This window comes from Dreissena polymorpha, chromosome 4, assembly GCF_020536995.1.
Source record: "Dreissena polymorpha isolate Duluth1 chromosome 4, UMN_Dpol_1.0, whole genome shotgun sequence".
Lineage (NCBI taxonomy): Eukaryota > Metazoa > Mollusca > Bivalvia > Myida > Dreissenidae > Dreissena > Dreissena polymorpha.
In genome coordinates, this window is record NC_068358.1 from 127597973 (window position 1) to 127613676 (window position 15704).

At 37.4% G+C, this 15704-nt stretch overlaps 1 protein-coding gene across 32 annotated transcripts in view; it reads left to right on the plus strand.

Moving 5' to 3' along the window:
- Window positions 1-15704, plus strand: part of LOC127877585 (elongator complex protein 1-like) — a 97708-nt gene that overhangs the window by 22941 nt on the left and 59063 nt on the right. For all 32 annotated transcript variants that reach the window (XM_052423565.1, XM_052423568.1, XM_052423567.1 and 29 more), the window contains 11 exons: window positions 1460-1545; window positions 1990-2089; window positions 3133-3223; window positions 3737-3860; window positions 5056-5137; window positions 7558-7785; window positions 8068-8238; window positions 8879-8972; window positions 10429-10587; window positions 12318-12424; window positions 13556-13653. In XM_052423565.1, coding sequence (XP_052279525.1) covers window positions 1460-1545; window positions 1990-2089; window positions 3133-3223; window positions 3737-3860; window positions 5056-5137; window positions 7558-7785; window positions 8068-8238; window positions 8879-8972; window positions 10429-10587; window positions 12318-12424; window positions 13556-13653 — 1340 coding nt within the window. The remainder of the gene's footprint in view (window positions 1-1459; window positions 1546-1989; window positions 2090-3132; window positions 3224-3736; window positions 3861-5055; window positions 5138-7557; window positions 7786-8067; window positions 8239-8878; window positions 8973-10428; window positions 10588-12317; window positions 12425-13555; window positions 13654-15704) is intronic.

Genomic DNA, 15704 nt, shown 5'->3' on the forward strand with positions numbered 1-15704 from the left:
CTGAACTTAATTTTACATAATTATTAACCTTTCAGTTAAGGTTTTTGTGCAACAAGTACATATCTCTGTAACTACTACAGATGTTTATTTGAAACTTCAAATGTTTCAAATCTTCATGTTTATAAAATAAATTAACTTTTACAGTTTTATAATGGTCAGTATATCAGGTGACTTTCAGACAATGTACATAATAATTACACAATCAAAGTGGAAGAATAGTTGAGTGCTCTGTCTTGAGACTTCTTGTTTTACTGTTGCCTTGCTTTTTATTCCCGCCTTTGAAGAAGAGGGTGTATATTGCTTTGCTGGATGTTGGTATGTCTGTCTGTTGGTTCGTCTTTCTGTAGACCAGTTCGTTTCCGATCAATAACGTGTCAATGAATTGACAGATTGGCTTGATACTTCACATTTGCATTGGCCTGCGACAGTAGATGACCCCTATTGAAATTGGGTTCACTAGGTCAAAGGTCAAGGTCATTGTCAAAATAAGTGTGAACATCGTTTCCGATCAATAACTCATCAACAAATTGACCCATTGGCTTGATACTTCACATGTGCACTGGCCTTGGACAGTAGATGACCCCTATTCAGTATTGAAATTGGGGTCACTAGGTCAAAGGTCAAGGTCACTATCACAATAAGTGTGAAATTTGTTTCTGATCAATAATTCACCAACGAATTGACCGAATGGCTTGATACTTACCATGTGCATTGGCCTTGGACAGTACAAATGTAGATGACCCTTATTGAAATTGGGGTAACTTGGTTGAAGGTCAAGGTCACTGTCACACTAAGTGTGAAAATAGTTTCTGATCAATAATTCATCAACAAATTGACCGATTAGCTTGATACTTCACATGTGAATTGGCCTTGGACAGTAGATAATCCCTATTGACATTGGTGTCACTTGTTCAAAGGTCAAGGTCACTGTCACAATAAGTGTGAAAGTCGCTTTTGATCAATGACTTACCAACGAATTGACCGATTGGCTTGATACTTATCATGTGCATTGCTTATTCAAAGGTCACAATAAGTGTGAAAATCGTTGCCGATCAATAACTCACATATGCATTGGACTTTGACAGTAGATGACCCTAATTGAAATTGGGGTCACTAGTTCAAAGCCCTTTTTGGGGGGACATATGTCTCCAACCGCGGAACTCTTGTTTTTCAATCTGATATAAGCCCTGCTCTAGGAAAACGGGGATTAATGCATGTATGTTAAGCACGCCTTGAAAAATCCACTCAACCGCTCAAATTTGCCAGTGAAGTTGACGGTTGGGAGAGTTAAGTTTTTTTTACGGCGATTGTTTACGAATGTTTTCAAGGCCTGTGTTAAGTGTCATCCCAAATTTGCTTGTGCAGTCCTGACTGGGATGACACTTTATTCTCTTGCATTATGCCCTGTTTGTTCCAGAGTAAGGATCATATCTGATGTTACTTTGTTTTTTTCCACCAGCTGAGTTTGTGCAGGTGGGTTGGGGTAAGAAGGAGACCCAGTTCCATGGTTCGGTCGGCAAACAGGCAGCGCAAGTCCAGCCAACAGTCAGTATCAGCCTTGCTAGGAGAAAACAGAGCTTAATGCATAATATGCAAACAGTCTAATCTAAGATACCCCTGTGCAGTCTGCATAGGCTAATCAGAATGTACACTTTTTGTAATTTTTGTTTAAGGAATGTCTCTTCTTAGCAAGAATCCAGTTAAGGAATGAATGTTGACTGCATAGGCTAACTGAGAGAAGTCACTTTATGCACATGGTTCAAGCCCAATTTTCACAGATTGTCGCTCATATGTTCAGCTACCACGAAGAAATGTTCAGTTATTATTATTGAAATGTAAAATGTTATTGAAATAAAGAGAATAAATTAAGTCAAATAGGTTGGTATAAAAAAGGAAGGGTTGGATAATCATAAAGAGAGATGAAATTTATGCCTTTGACCTGTACCCTTTGAGCAGGGCCTTTAAACATTAGCTGTCTGTATATTTCAGGAGGTAAAGCCTGTACAGGACTGGGACGATCGTCGCCCCAGGATCTCATGGCGAGCAGACGGGCTCTTCTTTGCTGTCAGCTCTATACATAGGCTCACAGGTTGTATGAGCCTCGTTCTAGGAAAACTGGGCTAAACGCATGTGCTTTAAGTACTGTCCCATTTTAGCATGTGCACAGGCCAAGCAGTGCTGTTACTTTCCACTTTAATGCAATTTTTCTTTGGGAAAGTGTCGTCCCAGATTACCCTGTGAGGACTGCAAAAGCTTATCTGGAACAACCTCTTACGCACATGCATCTAGTCCGCTCTCCCGTAATGTCTCATTTCAATTTAAAATTTGTTTAGTTTGATATATTTGGGAAATAAAGTTTATGCATTGTTATAATGAGGCAACCTATTCATTAGGCAAAAAGGTTTAACACACTTAAAGTGTTGTAATATCCCCCAATAGTTGGGCATGAAAGCTGAAACAAGTAATGATAAAGGCTTATATTTCAAGCTTACATTCTTATTAATTAGTTTTATATTTCAAGCTTACATTCTTATCAATTAGTTTATCAGTTGCCATTTTTTGTGTTATTGTAAGTTACAAAATACACATACCAAAATTTCATTTTGCTTTAACCCTTTCAGTGCGGGAACCGAATTTTGAAGGCCTTTGCAAACAGTTTGGATCCAGATGAGACGCCACAGAACGTGGCATCTCATCAGGATCCAAACTGTTTGCCATTCTGATAGTATTCCTTGAAAAAATCGAAGAAAATTCTAATTTTAGAAATTCAGCAGACGACATTTTAGCAGAAGACAAATTACCCAGCATGCAAAGGGTTAAAGTTTGTTCAGTTTACATATGAGCAGTGTTTGCAGAAAGCAGGGTGTAATGCATGTACGTAAAGTATGATCACAGATTAGCCAATGAAGTCTGCACAGGGTAATCTGATACAACACTTTCTGCTTTTATGGAATTTTTTCATTAAAAGGAAGAGTCTTCTTGAATGAAAATCAAGTTTAGGCAGAAAGTGCCTGGGCTTAATGCATGAGCGTAAATTATCGTCCCAGATAAGCCTGTTCAGTCTGTACAGACTAAAATGGGATGATAATTTACGCTCATGCATTAAACTGATATCTAATTGTCTGTGTACAGGTGCAAGACAGGTGTGTGTATGGACAAGAGAAGGTGTCCACCACTCCACCAGTGAGAATGTGGACGGCATTGAACAGGCTCTAGCATGGAGGTCAGTAGCATGGTTGTTTTTATAGGTCAAGAAACACAGAAAGGGAATTATATTTGAGCCTCGCTGTGGACAAACAGGGATAAATGCAAGTGCGTTATTTGTCTTCCCAGATTAGCCTGTGCAGTCCACACATGCTTATTAGGGGTGACACTTTTGGGTTAAACTGGATGTTTGACAACTTAAGACTTTCTTTAAACAAAAAATACCATACAAACGGACAGTGTTGTCCCATATAAGCCTCTAGGGACTGCACAGTTTAATCTAGGACGACATTTAATGCACATGTATACATCTTGAATTCTTTGATTGAAGGGAGTTTTTCTAAATGAAAACTCAAGTTTAGGCGGAAAATGTTGTCCCTGATCTACATGTGCAGACTGCACAGGCTTATTTGGGACGAAAATTTACACACATGCATTAAGCCCCATTGTCCCATATCAGGCCTCATTTATATTTAATGTTTTTGACACTCAATAAGATGATTGTATGCAAGCTTTGTTTTATAATTTTTAGACCCAATGGAAGCCTTATAGCTACTTCCCAACGGAAGCCTAACAAACATGACATCGCTTTCTTTGAGAAGAACGGTCTGAGACATGGAGAGTTTACCTTGCCGTTTTCTGTAAATCAAGTTAAGGTATGGCTTTTAAAAAATCCTATCCCATAACGCACAGTCTGGTAATGATCTACTCTGACGGTTTTCAATTCATGCAAGGTTTTATGGTCTCATAAGTGGACAGGAGCTACACTGGCAGCATGTAGCATTATACACATTTTTGTTCTGGTAATTTATGATTTGGGTCAATTGGAAAACTTGGATGCCAGGGGGTGAGGCAGTTTTCCTTTTAAGGCAATAGTGAAATCTTCAGAAACTTGAGCAGGGGTGGGCATAGGGTCAAATTTTAGGGAGAAGTTACTTCTCTCTTGACTGGCATGTAAGGAGAAGCCAGCAGAAATCAAGGAGAATTCAATTTTTTTTTGTTATAGGTTACATATCTTGTAATTAGTTGAATAACTTTACGATTTGTAGTCACTGATTACAAAATGTTAATTGTGAATCCTTCTTATTGAATTATCTTAATTGTTAATTGAATTAACAATAAAGTAAACAGAAAACAACACAATTAAAAATTCATGTAAAGCATTAAAGTGTGGATGAAAGTGCTTAATATATTTACATCCACACCCCACCTACCCGCACGATAAAAAATGTGGAGGGGTGGGGGATGTATATTTTGGTATTATAAATTAAATGTGTACTTTTTTTCTCAACAAAAAATTTAAAATGTTTACCTTGCAATCATATATTTTGTGGAGTCAAGATGAAGATTGCTCAAAACATTTTGTTCTCATGTATCTGAGTGAGAAAATGGTTTAAGTCTGTTGAGAAAAATCCACCAGTGCGGGATGATAATTTTTGTTTATATTGCTTTATTTTACCTATGAATTAAAATCTCTAAATGCCAAAGTTCTGCAACCAGCTTCATTCATTCAGTCTGAGTATGATTTTATGAGTCTTGCTCATTGGAAAAGGGGTTTAATTTGTGCGTGTTAAGTGTTGTTCCAGATTAGCCTGTGCTGTGTGCACAGGCTAATTAGGAACGACACTTTCCGTTTTTGTTAAATGGAAGTCTCTTTATAGCGAAAATCCAGTTTAACTGGAAAGTGTTGTCCCTTATTAGTCTGTGCAGACTGCTCTAGCTAATCTGGGAGAACCCTTAACACACATGCATTAAACCCCGTTTTATCAAAGTGAGGCTAATGATTTTGTCTAAGCAGCAGTAATGATAGCTAACCAGCATGAGGTGGACCTCCCCTGTTTGTTGTTGTAGGTGTGTGAGGTGAGCTGGAACAGTAACTCCTCCATACTTGCCGTCTGGTGTGAGGACCTGGACTCCAAACACAACACCTATAGTAAGGCATTGAGCATACTGCAAAACCAAAAGTATTTGCCTGACACTAATTTTGTGTACTTAAGTGAAGTGGGTCTGCTCACCCACTAATTACAATTGTGAGGAAAGTTTATGTCCTGAGTCTTATATCGGAAATATAGGCAAAATATAAGATGTTGAGACGTCATACTTTGGGGGGAGGGGGCCAGTTTTGAGATGGCAGTATACATGTATGTGTTAGTTCCCTTGATTTACATTAAACACATTTGAATTTGTGCCGTCTAAGTGGACGCTTAATGGGAAAGTAGAATGGTTGTCATGGTGTAGTGGATATGGTGTCCACCTAGCGATCAGAAGGTCACAGGTTTGATCCTCACTGTTGGAGTGTTCTTTAGATCTCCCCCATAGACACCAAGTACTGGTTCTAGACCCAGGAAACGGACTTGAGAGTGTTTCAAATAAGCCTAAGGCTTTCTATGCGATCAAGCTAAAATTAATAGGTTTAAATCAAGCTTAGTAGGGAAATTTTGGAAAACTTATTTTTAGGTCCACTTACAGAGACACCTTTCTGAATGCATGTGTATATCATGTAATAGGGATGGGAAAGTGTGATTTTTAAATGAGAATACCCATTAAAGTAATGAAAGTACAATATTGTGGATTCTCGAGTTATATTATTTTAGTTTGCTGTCAAAACTGGTATAATGTTTTCGTCACAAATTAAAATATTAACAGGATATCTGAAAGGTATAATTTACTAAATTGTCTGCACCTGTCAATGCCTAGTTAATTGTCAGCACCTATCAATGCCTAGTTAATTGTCAGCACCTATCAATGCCTAGTTAATTGTCAGCACCTATCAATGCCTAGTTAATTGTCAGCACCTATCAATGCCTAGTTGAATTGTCAGCACCTATCAATGCCTACTAAATTGTCAGCACCTATCAATGCCTAGTTAAATTGTCAGCACCTATCAATGCCTAGTTAAATTGTCAGCACCTATCAATGCCTACTAAATTGTCAGCACCTATCAATGCCTTGTTAAATTGTCAGCACCTATCAATGCCTATTTAATTGTTAGCACCTATCAATGCCTAGTTAATTGTCAGCACCTATCAATGCCTAGTTAAACGCATGATGATGAAAAAGTGATAGACTTGCATAAATAGATCCATTGTTTTTATGTCCAGATCGAATGATCAGGGTGTATATTGTTTTTGGTCTGTCTGTCTGTCTGTCTGTCTGTCTGTCTGTCTGTCTGTCTGTCTGTCTGTCTGTCTGTCTGTCTGTCTGTCTGTCTGTCTGTCTGTCTGTCTGTCTGTCTGTCTGTCTGTCTGTCTGTCTGTCTGTCTGTCTGTCTGTCTGTCGTCTGTCTGTCTGTCTGTCTGTCTGTCTGTCTGTCTGTCCCGTCCCTTCTGTCTGTCCTGTCTGTCTGTTTATGTGTGTGTCTGTCCCAAAACTTTAACCTTGCTCATAAAATGAAAACTCTTGGGTCTATGTTCTTTAAACTTCACATGTGCGTGCATCTCATTGAGATCTACAATCAAACATGGTTTGAGGTCAAAGGTCAAGGTCACTGTGACCTTTACATTCAAACAGTTATGCTTTTATGTAGTGACAAAGTTACAGTTGGGAGCATTCGTATTGTGTGGACACATTTCTTGTTGTATGATAACACAAGACAAGATGGGTACCACTAATCCAATTGTTTGTTGAGACGCTGATATCTTGCGCAGACAAATAATACCGCTAATTGGATGTCACACCAGGTCTCAGACACCACATTATCGGGTTGCTTATATAATAAGAATCTGGCACTTTGGGTTATTGTCACATTGTTTATTTTATGTTTAGTGGGTTTATGGGTTTTGAGGATATACAAAATCACATTTCAAATGTATTTGAGGTTCTTGACAGAATTTATAAATCCACGAATAGCATGTACGATCCAACAAAAAAATGTCGGATTTCATAAATCCACAAAATTTCATGTCAACAAAAATATATGAAACAACAGTATTCAAACTACTGCTCATATATATAAACATAGGTGTCAGGTAAAAAAAACATTACCATTGTACGATTGTATGCAAGACATGTATATCACAATAAGCAATGTCTTTGCAAACGAGTGTTCTGTGGAAAAAAAAAGATTACTGTAATTGTGAAAATGATCATCACGGTGAAATGTTTGTTTTGTTTAATTGATGAAAACTGTAATGTCACGTCACAATTATATGTGGGGTTTTAATTTGTTGATTTCATTGGTTGAAGTATCCACAAATGTAACACAAACACATCCACAAATTCCTCTTTTTTTTCCAAAATCAGAAATCCACAAAAGTCATTGTTGAAAGACCAGGATTTGTTATGCCATATATATTAATATAAATGATTTTACAGAAGTAGATAAGGTATCACTGTTATTACCTCATGTTACAGTTCAGCTCTGGACGACTGGTAACTACCACTGGTACCTAAAGCAGAGCCTTCATTTCGTGGGCGGTGAAGACCGGGTTGGTGCTGTAATGTGGGACGTGGAACAAGAGTACCGGCTTCACATTGTGATGCGGAGCGGGGCTTACCACCGGTACACATGGGCGTGGGACACGGACACTTCTACCGGTCGGATGTCTGAGGATCAGGCCATAGTGGCAGTCATTGATGGAGGTACAGGAGGCTTATGTAATATGGTGTATATGAAAAGTTTGTTTATGAGCCTCGCTCTGGGAAAACGGGGCTTAATGCATGTGCGTAAAGTTCAGACCCTGAATAGCATGTGGGGACTGCACAGGCTAATCTGGGATGGCACTGAGCACATGCATTAAACCCCGTTTTCCTAGAGCTAGAAACGTATGTTTGTTTCATACTTCATGCCAATTTATCTTAAGCTAGGTAAATTAAGTAAAATATCTCATCTTGTATATATGGTACATGTATGTTGGACTTTAGCCTCAGTTCTGATGACACCAACCCGCCACATGGTGGTCCCACCCCCAATGTCTGCCTATCAGCTGAAACTGCCCAAGGCTGTCAATCATGTCGTGTTTGCCCCCCCTCCCAGAAGTAATGATGTGGCTGTTGTAATGGTGGATCATTCAGTTGCTATTTATAGCTTCGAGGGTGAGTAATTAAAATATACTTGGCTGTTCAGCTCTTGACTAGCAAAGTTTAATTATGAACATATTTTACACTATTTTTTTGCACAATTAATGTGTATTATGTTCTCTATTCAATTATATATAACTTACAATCTAACTTGTTTTTCGATTTTGAAGTCTCTTAAGACCCCTTACATGCCATATTAAGGTCACGAATCATTCAACAAAATTAATATCAATTGCTCATGTCTATAAACTTACAGTGTGGAAAACCTGAAGAAAAAAACGACAACAAAATAAATAATATTCTGCCTTGTTCTGGAAAAAACTTGGCTTAATGCGTGTGCCTAAGTGTTGTCTGAGATCAGCCTATACAGTCAGAACAGGCTAATCAGGGACCATACTTTCTGGATAACTGGATTTTTCTAAGAAGAGACTTTCTTTTAACAGAAAATGCCATCATGTTGGAAAGTGTTGTCCCTGATTAGCTTGTGCTGACTACACAGGCTAGCTGACTGCACAGGCTAGCTGACTGCACAGGCTAGTCTGGGTCGACACTTTAGGCACATCCTGTTTTCCTAGAGGGAGGCTTATATACTGACTGAATGTGCCTGCAGGTAAGCCAGCAGGTGATGGTGTATAATGACTGTATGTGCCTGCAGGTAAGCCAGCAGGTGATGGTGTACAGATAGAGGCTGCCGGGGGCAAGGGCTTCCAGAACTGTTGTCAGTTCCCTACACTGAGGGGCATAGTTAGGTAAGTGGGAGCAGTACTGAATGTCGAATCAAAAAGGGCATTGTGATACATAAAGAATAACAGGCAAGCCTCGCCGTTATATTATTCTAAGCCTCGCCTGATATATTACAAAACGATGGGACAGTAACCTATTTTTCTGTTTATCATACCACATTTTCCTAAAAATCTGCATAACAATCCATTTCTTTATATTTAATATGTACAGATCCCCGCTGATTTTGCTGATCCGGCTTTTACACGTTGACATACACGTAGAAACGGCGTTAGAAAGGACAACACGAATAATCGCTTATTTTAAACATTGTATACAGAAAAAAAGTTGTTTGCACTAAGAATGGGAAGAGTACAACCGCTTTAATTAGGGAGACGGAAAACTACAACAGGCGAGGCATGGTCAGGGTTGATAACCCCAAAAAAGGGTTAGGGTAAGGGTTAGGGTTAGGGGTCGGGTTAGGGTTAGGTTTGGGTATAGGCTAACCCAAACCCTAACCCGACCCCTAACACTAACCCAAACCCTAACCCTAACCCTCTTACCCCCCCTTGCGCAATACCATACCATGCCTCGCCCGTTGTAGTTTTCCGTCTCCCCTTTAATTATAAACGTCTTGAATTGGAGATCAGAAATGGACTGCAGCGACAAATTTAATCTAAGAACACACTTCATTGAATAGTTTGGAGACGCCATTTTGGAGATGTGTATTGAAATTGACATTTTGATGATGGTGTCAATAATGACATAAGCGTGTTAAATCGTTTGTTTAAATTGTTGAGAATTAGGATACAGTACAGTTATCATTTGTCTTGACTTTCTGTGCAACATTTGAGAGTGCAATGACTATATCGATATTTAAGATTTATTGCCCCATTGATGACTTTATTTAACTTATGCAGTGTGGGCTGTTGTGATTATTTTAAAATAAACATTTTTGTGATTTATGACTTTAAACTAGACAAAAATATGTACGTTCTTGGTATCAAATTGTTTGTTTTGTTGAACCTGATTCATGTTGATAGAAATTGTTGACTTTATTGAAAATCCCACGTTACTCCAAACATTGACTGATATAAGAACTTCCTGTTGACCATGATATAAAAAAATATATCAGGCAATGTTATATCAGGCAGATATCAATGCGGTGGTATGATAAATTGTCTGAGGCTCTTTCTGGAAGACCTGGGCTTAATGCATGTGTGTTAAGTGTTGTCTCAGATTAGCCTGTGCTGTCTAAACAGGCTTATCAGGACCCACACTTTCTTCCTAGACTGGATTTTCGTTTAGAAGAGACTTCCTTTTATATAAAAAACCAATTGAAGCGGAAAGTTTCGTCCACTGACTAGCTGTGCTGGCTTCACAGGCTAAATTGGGATGACACTTTATGCACATGCATTAAGCTTTGTTTTCCCAGAATGAGGTTCATGTAGTTTTCGAATATCAGTAGGCATGGTTCATATTCAGCATTACAAACTTGCCTGACGAGCACGCGTATCCACTGAGCCTCTCTCACTTCAAATGGGTGGCTGATGATGTCATCATATTCTGTGCTGTGGTCATGGAAACCAGGCCACATTCTCGCCTCTATAGAGCTAAAATTCTTCCAGATACAATCTGTGTTGAGTAAGTATTGGTTGTTATTGTAAAAACATGAAAAGCAAATACTGGTGTTTTCAAATATATGTAATGGTATATATGTATATGATGATTGTTGGAATGCTTCCAAGATATAATTTGCACAGACTTTTAAAATAGATCCCCAATCTGTCTCTAAGTCTGTCACAGTTTTCTACAGCAGAATATTAAATGTCATAGATATGAGTGTTGCAATTAAATGAGCTATAACCAGTAACATATATTGTTCTATTCAAATAATGATTTTATATTTTCAACAATTTCTTGATTTCATATTCTAATTCAACAATATGCACACTTAAAGGGACTGTCAACCAGGAGGACGTAGAAAAGAAAAGTTGTAAAATACCCTATTTTTGTACAAGTATTAGTTTATATTGATTAAAATATCACGACTGATATATTACATTGCTTGAAAAAAAGTTGTTAAGTTTTCATATGTTCAGAATATTTGGTAATAAATTTTACTGGGTATGTCTACCAGGTAACTACCAGTTACATATAAATAACGCCAGTAGATTGATCATTATCGTCACGTGCTAAACCCAGGAATGCCAATTGTGCATGCGTAGTAGATTTTATATATCTAATATAGAAAATGATCAATCTTCTGGCGTTATAGTGTGTATATCGTTATGTCACCTATTTTCTCGATGTACTTTCGATTTCACATTGCGAAATTTTATTACCAAATATACTGAAAATATTAACGTTTTTCAAGTAATGTAATATACCAGTCGTTATTTTTTAATCAATATAAACTAATAATTGTAACAAAATACATTATTTAGAACTTTTCTTTTTCAACGTCGTCGTGGTTGACAGTCCCTTTAAAGAATAAATTCTGTCTTTATGGAATTGTGTTTAAAAATTAACCTTTTCCCACTCAGAGCCAAAGTGGTGATGGCTATGTGCAAACAGCATAAAACCAGAACAGCCTGCGAGTATGCTGTTTGCTGCTGATCAGTATCTTAGTTTTCAAGATAAAGCCTTAAAATCTTGAATCTAGTAAGAAAGGTTTTTAATTTAATATAACTTTCTAAGGCACTACAAATGCGTGAAAATACGTATCTAAGTGGTAAAAGGTTAAATGGTATTGCCCCCTTTAGAGAAGTGGTGGATTGCTTTGCCCCTGTCTGTTGGTTGGATGGTGGTAAGCCTTAAAAGCATCAATTCATGTGTTAACGCGCACATAAAAATTGAGTCTTGCTCTGGAAAAATCGGGTTGAATCCATAAGCGTGAAGTGTCATCCAATAAGCCTGTGCAGTTCACACAGGCTAATAAGTGATGACACTTTCTGCATGAACTGGTGTTTTTGCCTAGAAGAGACTTTCTAAAAACAAAAAAAATGTAATAAAAGCAGAAATTGTTGTCACTGATTTGTCTGTGTGGGCTTCACAGGCTAATCTGGTATAACACTGTACTACCCACATGCATTAACCCTTTCAGTGCTGGAACCGAATTTTGAAGGCCTTTGCAAACAGTTTGGATCCAGATGAGACGCCACAGAATGTGGTGTCTCATCAGGATCCAAACTGTTTGCTTTTCTGATAGTGTTCTTTGAAAAAATCGAAGAAAATGCTAATTTTAGAAATTCAGCAGAAGACATTTTAGCAGACGACAAATTTCCCAGCATGCAAAGGGTTAAACGGGGTTTTCCAAAAGTGAGGCTCAATATTTAAAAAACACTGTTTTACAAACATCTCATGTAACCTAGATCCAGCTGCAGAGTAGAGTCAGAAGTGTTTGGTATAGCTGTGGATCCAGAAACCATGTGTGTGGCCGTACAACTGGAAGATGGGGCTCTACTGAAATACTCTGTCGGTAAGGAATATTCAACACTCTGTTGGTAAAGAACATTTAATACTCTGTCAGTTATGAACATAGAAATATTCTCTGTCAGTTATGAACATAGAAATACTCTCTGTCAGTTATGAACATAGAAATACTCAGTTGGTAAGAACATTGATAGGAACATTGAATACTCTGTTTGGTAAAGAACATTGAACAACATTGTCTTCTGTACTGTGTTGATAAGGAACATTGACTGACATTGTCTTCTGTACTGTGTTTGTAACATAAAATCACATTGTCTTCTGTTCTCTGTTGATAAGGAACATTCATTGACTGACATTGTCTTTTCTTTTTTGGTAAAGAATAGTGAATGACATTGTCTTCTGTACTGTGTGTAAGGAACATAAAATCACACTGTCTTCTGTACTCAGTTGGTAAGGAACATTGAATGACATTGTCTGTTGATAAGGAAAATTGACTGACATTGTCTTCTGCACTTTATTTGTAAGGGACATTGAATCACAATGTCTGTTAGGAAAGGAACATTGACTGACATTGTCTTCTGTACTCTGTTGATAAGGAACATTGACAGACATTGTGTTCTGTACTCTGTTGATAAGGAACATTGACTGACATTGTGTTCTGTACTCTGTTGATAAGGAACATTGACTTACATGGTCTCCTGTACTGGGTTGGTAAGAAACATTGCAAGATATGTGTATTAAATGCATTTTATATATGCTGCAAATACATGATTTGTTTTCACTAATTAGCACTATTTTGGGGTAAATAGCCACAACAACTTGGTAAAGGAATATTAGAGATGTTAAAAACATTACAAACCAGTGTGCATATAATAAATAAATTACATTTGATTATATATAATTATTGCTTTAAAGCAATTTGTGTGAAGTCATGTTTCATTTATAAACTTTAAAGAGAACACAAAATTAAGTGTATTTAATTTTACTTTTAAGAAGTTAAAATAGTTGAAGGATTGACATACTTCTTCAAAATATTCTAGTTATTTATAAAGCCTTCAGGGCAAGTCAACCTGAAAGCAGTGATAATTGAAATGTTCTAATTATTAAATGTATTGCAAGTTAACATATTGTATTGAAAGTCATGTCATTCGTTCATTATTGCCATCTGCATGTCTAGATGATAATCTGCTATTGCCATGGGAGACAGCCAATGGACAGGAAGTTAGCTTTCCGGTTCCCTGCACTCAAATGGCCGTCTGCAGCATAGGAAACGAGGTACTTGCTTGACACGAAGTCTCCAGTGGGGAAAAACAGGACTAGACGCTTCTGCTCAAAGTGTTATTTTGGATCATGCATTGCCACAAGCACAGGCTGATCCTGAAAGACACTTTCTGTCTGTTGTGAATTATGGTCATAGGAGATATCCTTAAAACTGACAATATATTTTGTATTGTCCCAGGACAAATCTTTATAAAGATTTATCAAGCCTGATTTTCAGAATTCCAGCATAATGTATCCTCTTTTCTCTATGACAGGTTGTGTACTTTAACATGTTGCTGTCCACTTTGAAATTTCAAAAAGGAAAGTGTTACAAGTACATGCTAAAAACTAACTACTGTATTTCATGCTAAATGGCTGCAGAGAGTTTTCATTGCTTTGTATAAACATTAAATATGTTTTTTTTGTCCCCTACCGGTGAAACTGGAGGGGACTTATGGTTTGCACTCCGTCTGTCTGTCAGTCTGTTTGTCAGTCTGTCACACTTTTCTGGATCCTGCGATAACTTTAAAAGTTCTTCATATTTTTTCATGAAACTTGAAACATGGATAGATGGCAATATGGAGATTATGCACGTCATTTCATTTTGTTCCTACGTCAAAAATTCTGGTTGCTATTGCAACAAATAAAAAAAATACTGACAATGGTGGAGTTTCACCGGTAGGGGACCATATTGCTTGGCAATCTATTGTTTAATCTAAATACACACATTAAGAAACAAGTATAAATCAACGCATTTATTACTGTGAAGTCATTTATTTAATTTAATATATAATTATACCCTAAAAACAAAGGATGTGGTATACTGGAACCACCGTTGATGTCTATCTGTCTGTCTGTACACACACAATTGTCTGAAGGCATTCTTGAACACTTTTCAAAAGACAACATTCAAACTTGATGGACGTTTCTTTGTCACTATTGTGAAAATTTTCAGATAAACCTTGATTTCATAACAGGTTATGATTTTCAAACTGGGAGCATATAGTCGCTGCATTGTCTGTCTGTATGAACGCTAATTTGTACGGAATTAATTTTGCATGGGTCTTTAACAAATTTTCCCAATAATTGTTTCTATCCTACTCAATTTATATCTGTCCCTACATCCTTTAATTCATTACATGTTTTGTTTCTGCGTAAGATCTCAGACACTCATGATCCAAAGTTGATGAAACTTGAATGTTTATTATCCCTATCAGGTGGACATGGGCATCTCTTTTTAGCTCATCTATTTTTTGAAAAAAAATTATGAGCTATTGTCATCACCTTGGCGTCGGCGTCGGCGTTGGCGTTGGCGTCGGCGTCCGGTTAACTTTTGCGTTTAGGTCCACTTTTCTCAAAAAGTATCAATGCTATTGCATTCAAACTTGGTACACTTACTTACTATCATGAGGGGACTGGGCAGGCAAAGGTAGATAACTCTGGCGTGCATTTTGACAGAATTATGTGCCCTTTTTATACTTAGAAAATTGAAAATTTTGGTTAAGTTTTGCGTTTAGGTCCACTTTTCTCAGTAAGTATCAATGCTATTGCATTCAAACTTGGTACACTTACTTACTATCATGAGGGGACTGGGCAGGCAAAGTTAGATAACTCTGGCGTGCATTTTGACAGAATTATGTGCCCTTTTTATACTTAGAAAATTGAAAATTTTGGTTAAGTTTTGTGTTTAGGTCCATTTTATTCCTTAAGCATCAAAGCTATTGCTTTCATACTTGCAACACTTACTAACTATCATAAGGGGACTGTGCAGGCAAAGTAATGTAACTCTGACTGGCATTTTGACAGAATTATGTGCCCTTTTTATACTTTGAAAATTGAAAATTTGATTAAGTTTTGTGGTAGGTCCACTTTATTCCTACAGTATCAAAGCTATTGCTTTCATACTTGCAACACTTAAGAACTATCCTAAGGGGACCGTGCAGGCAAAGTTATGTAACTCTGACTGGCATTTGGACGGAATTATGGGCCCTTTATACTTAGAAAATTGAAAATTTGGTTAAGATTTATGTTTTGGTCCACTTTACCCCTAATGAATCATAGATATT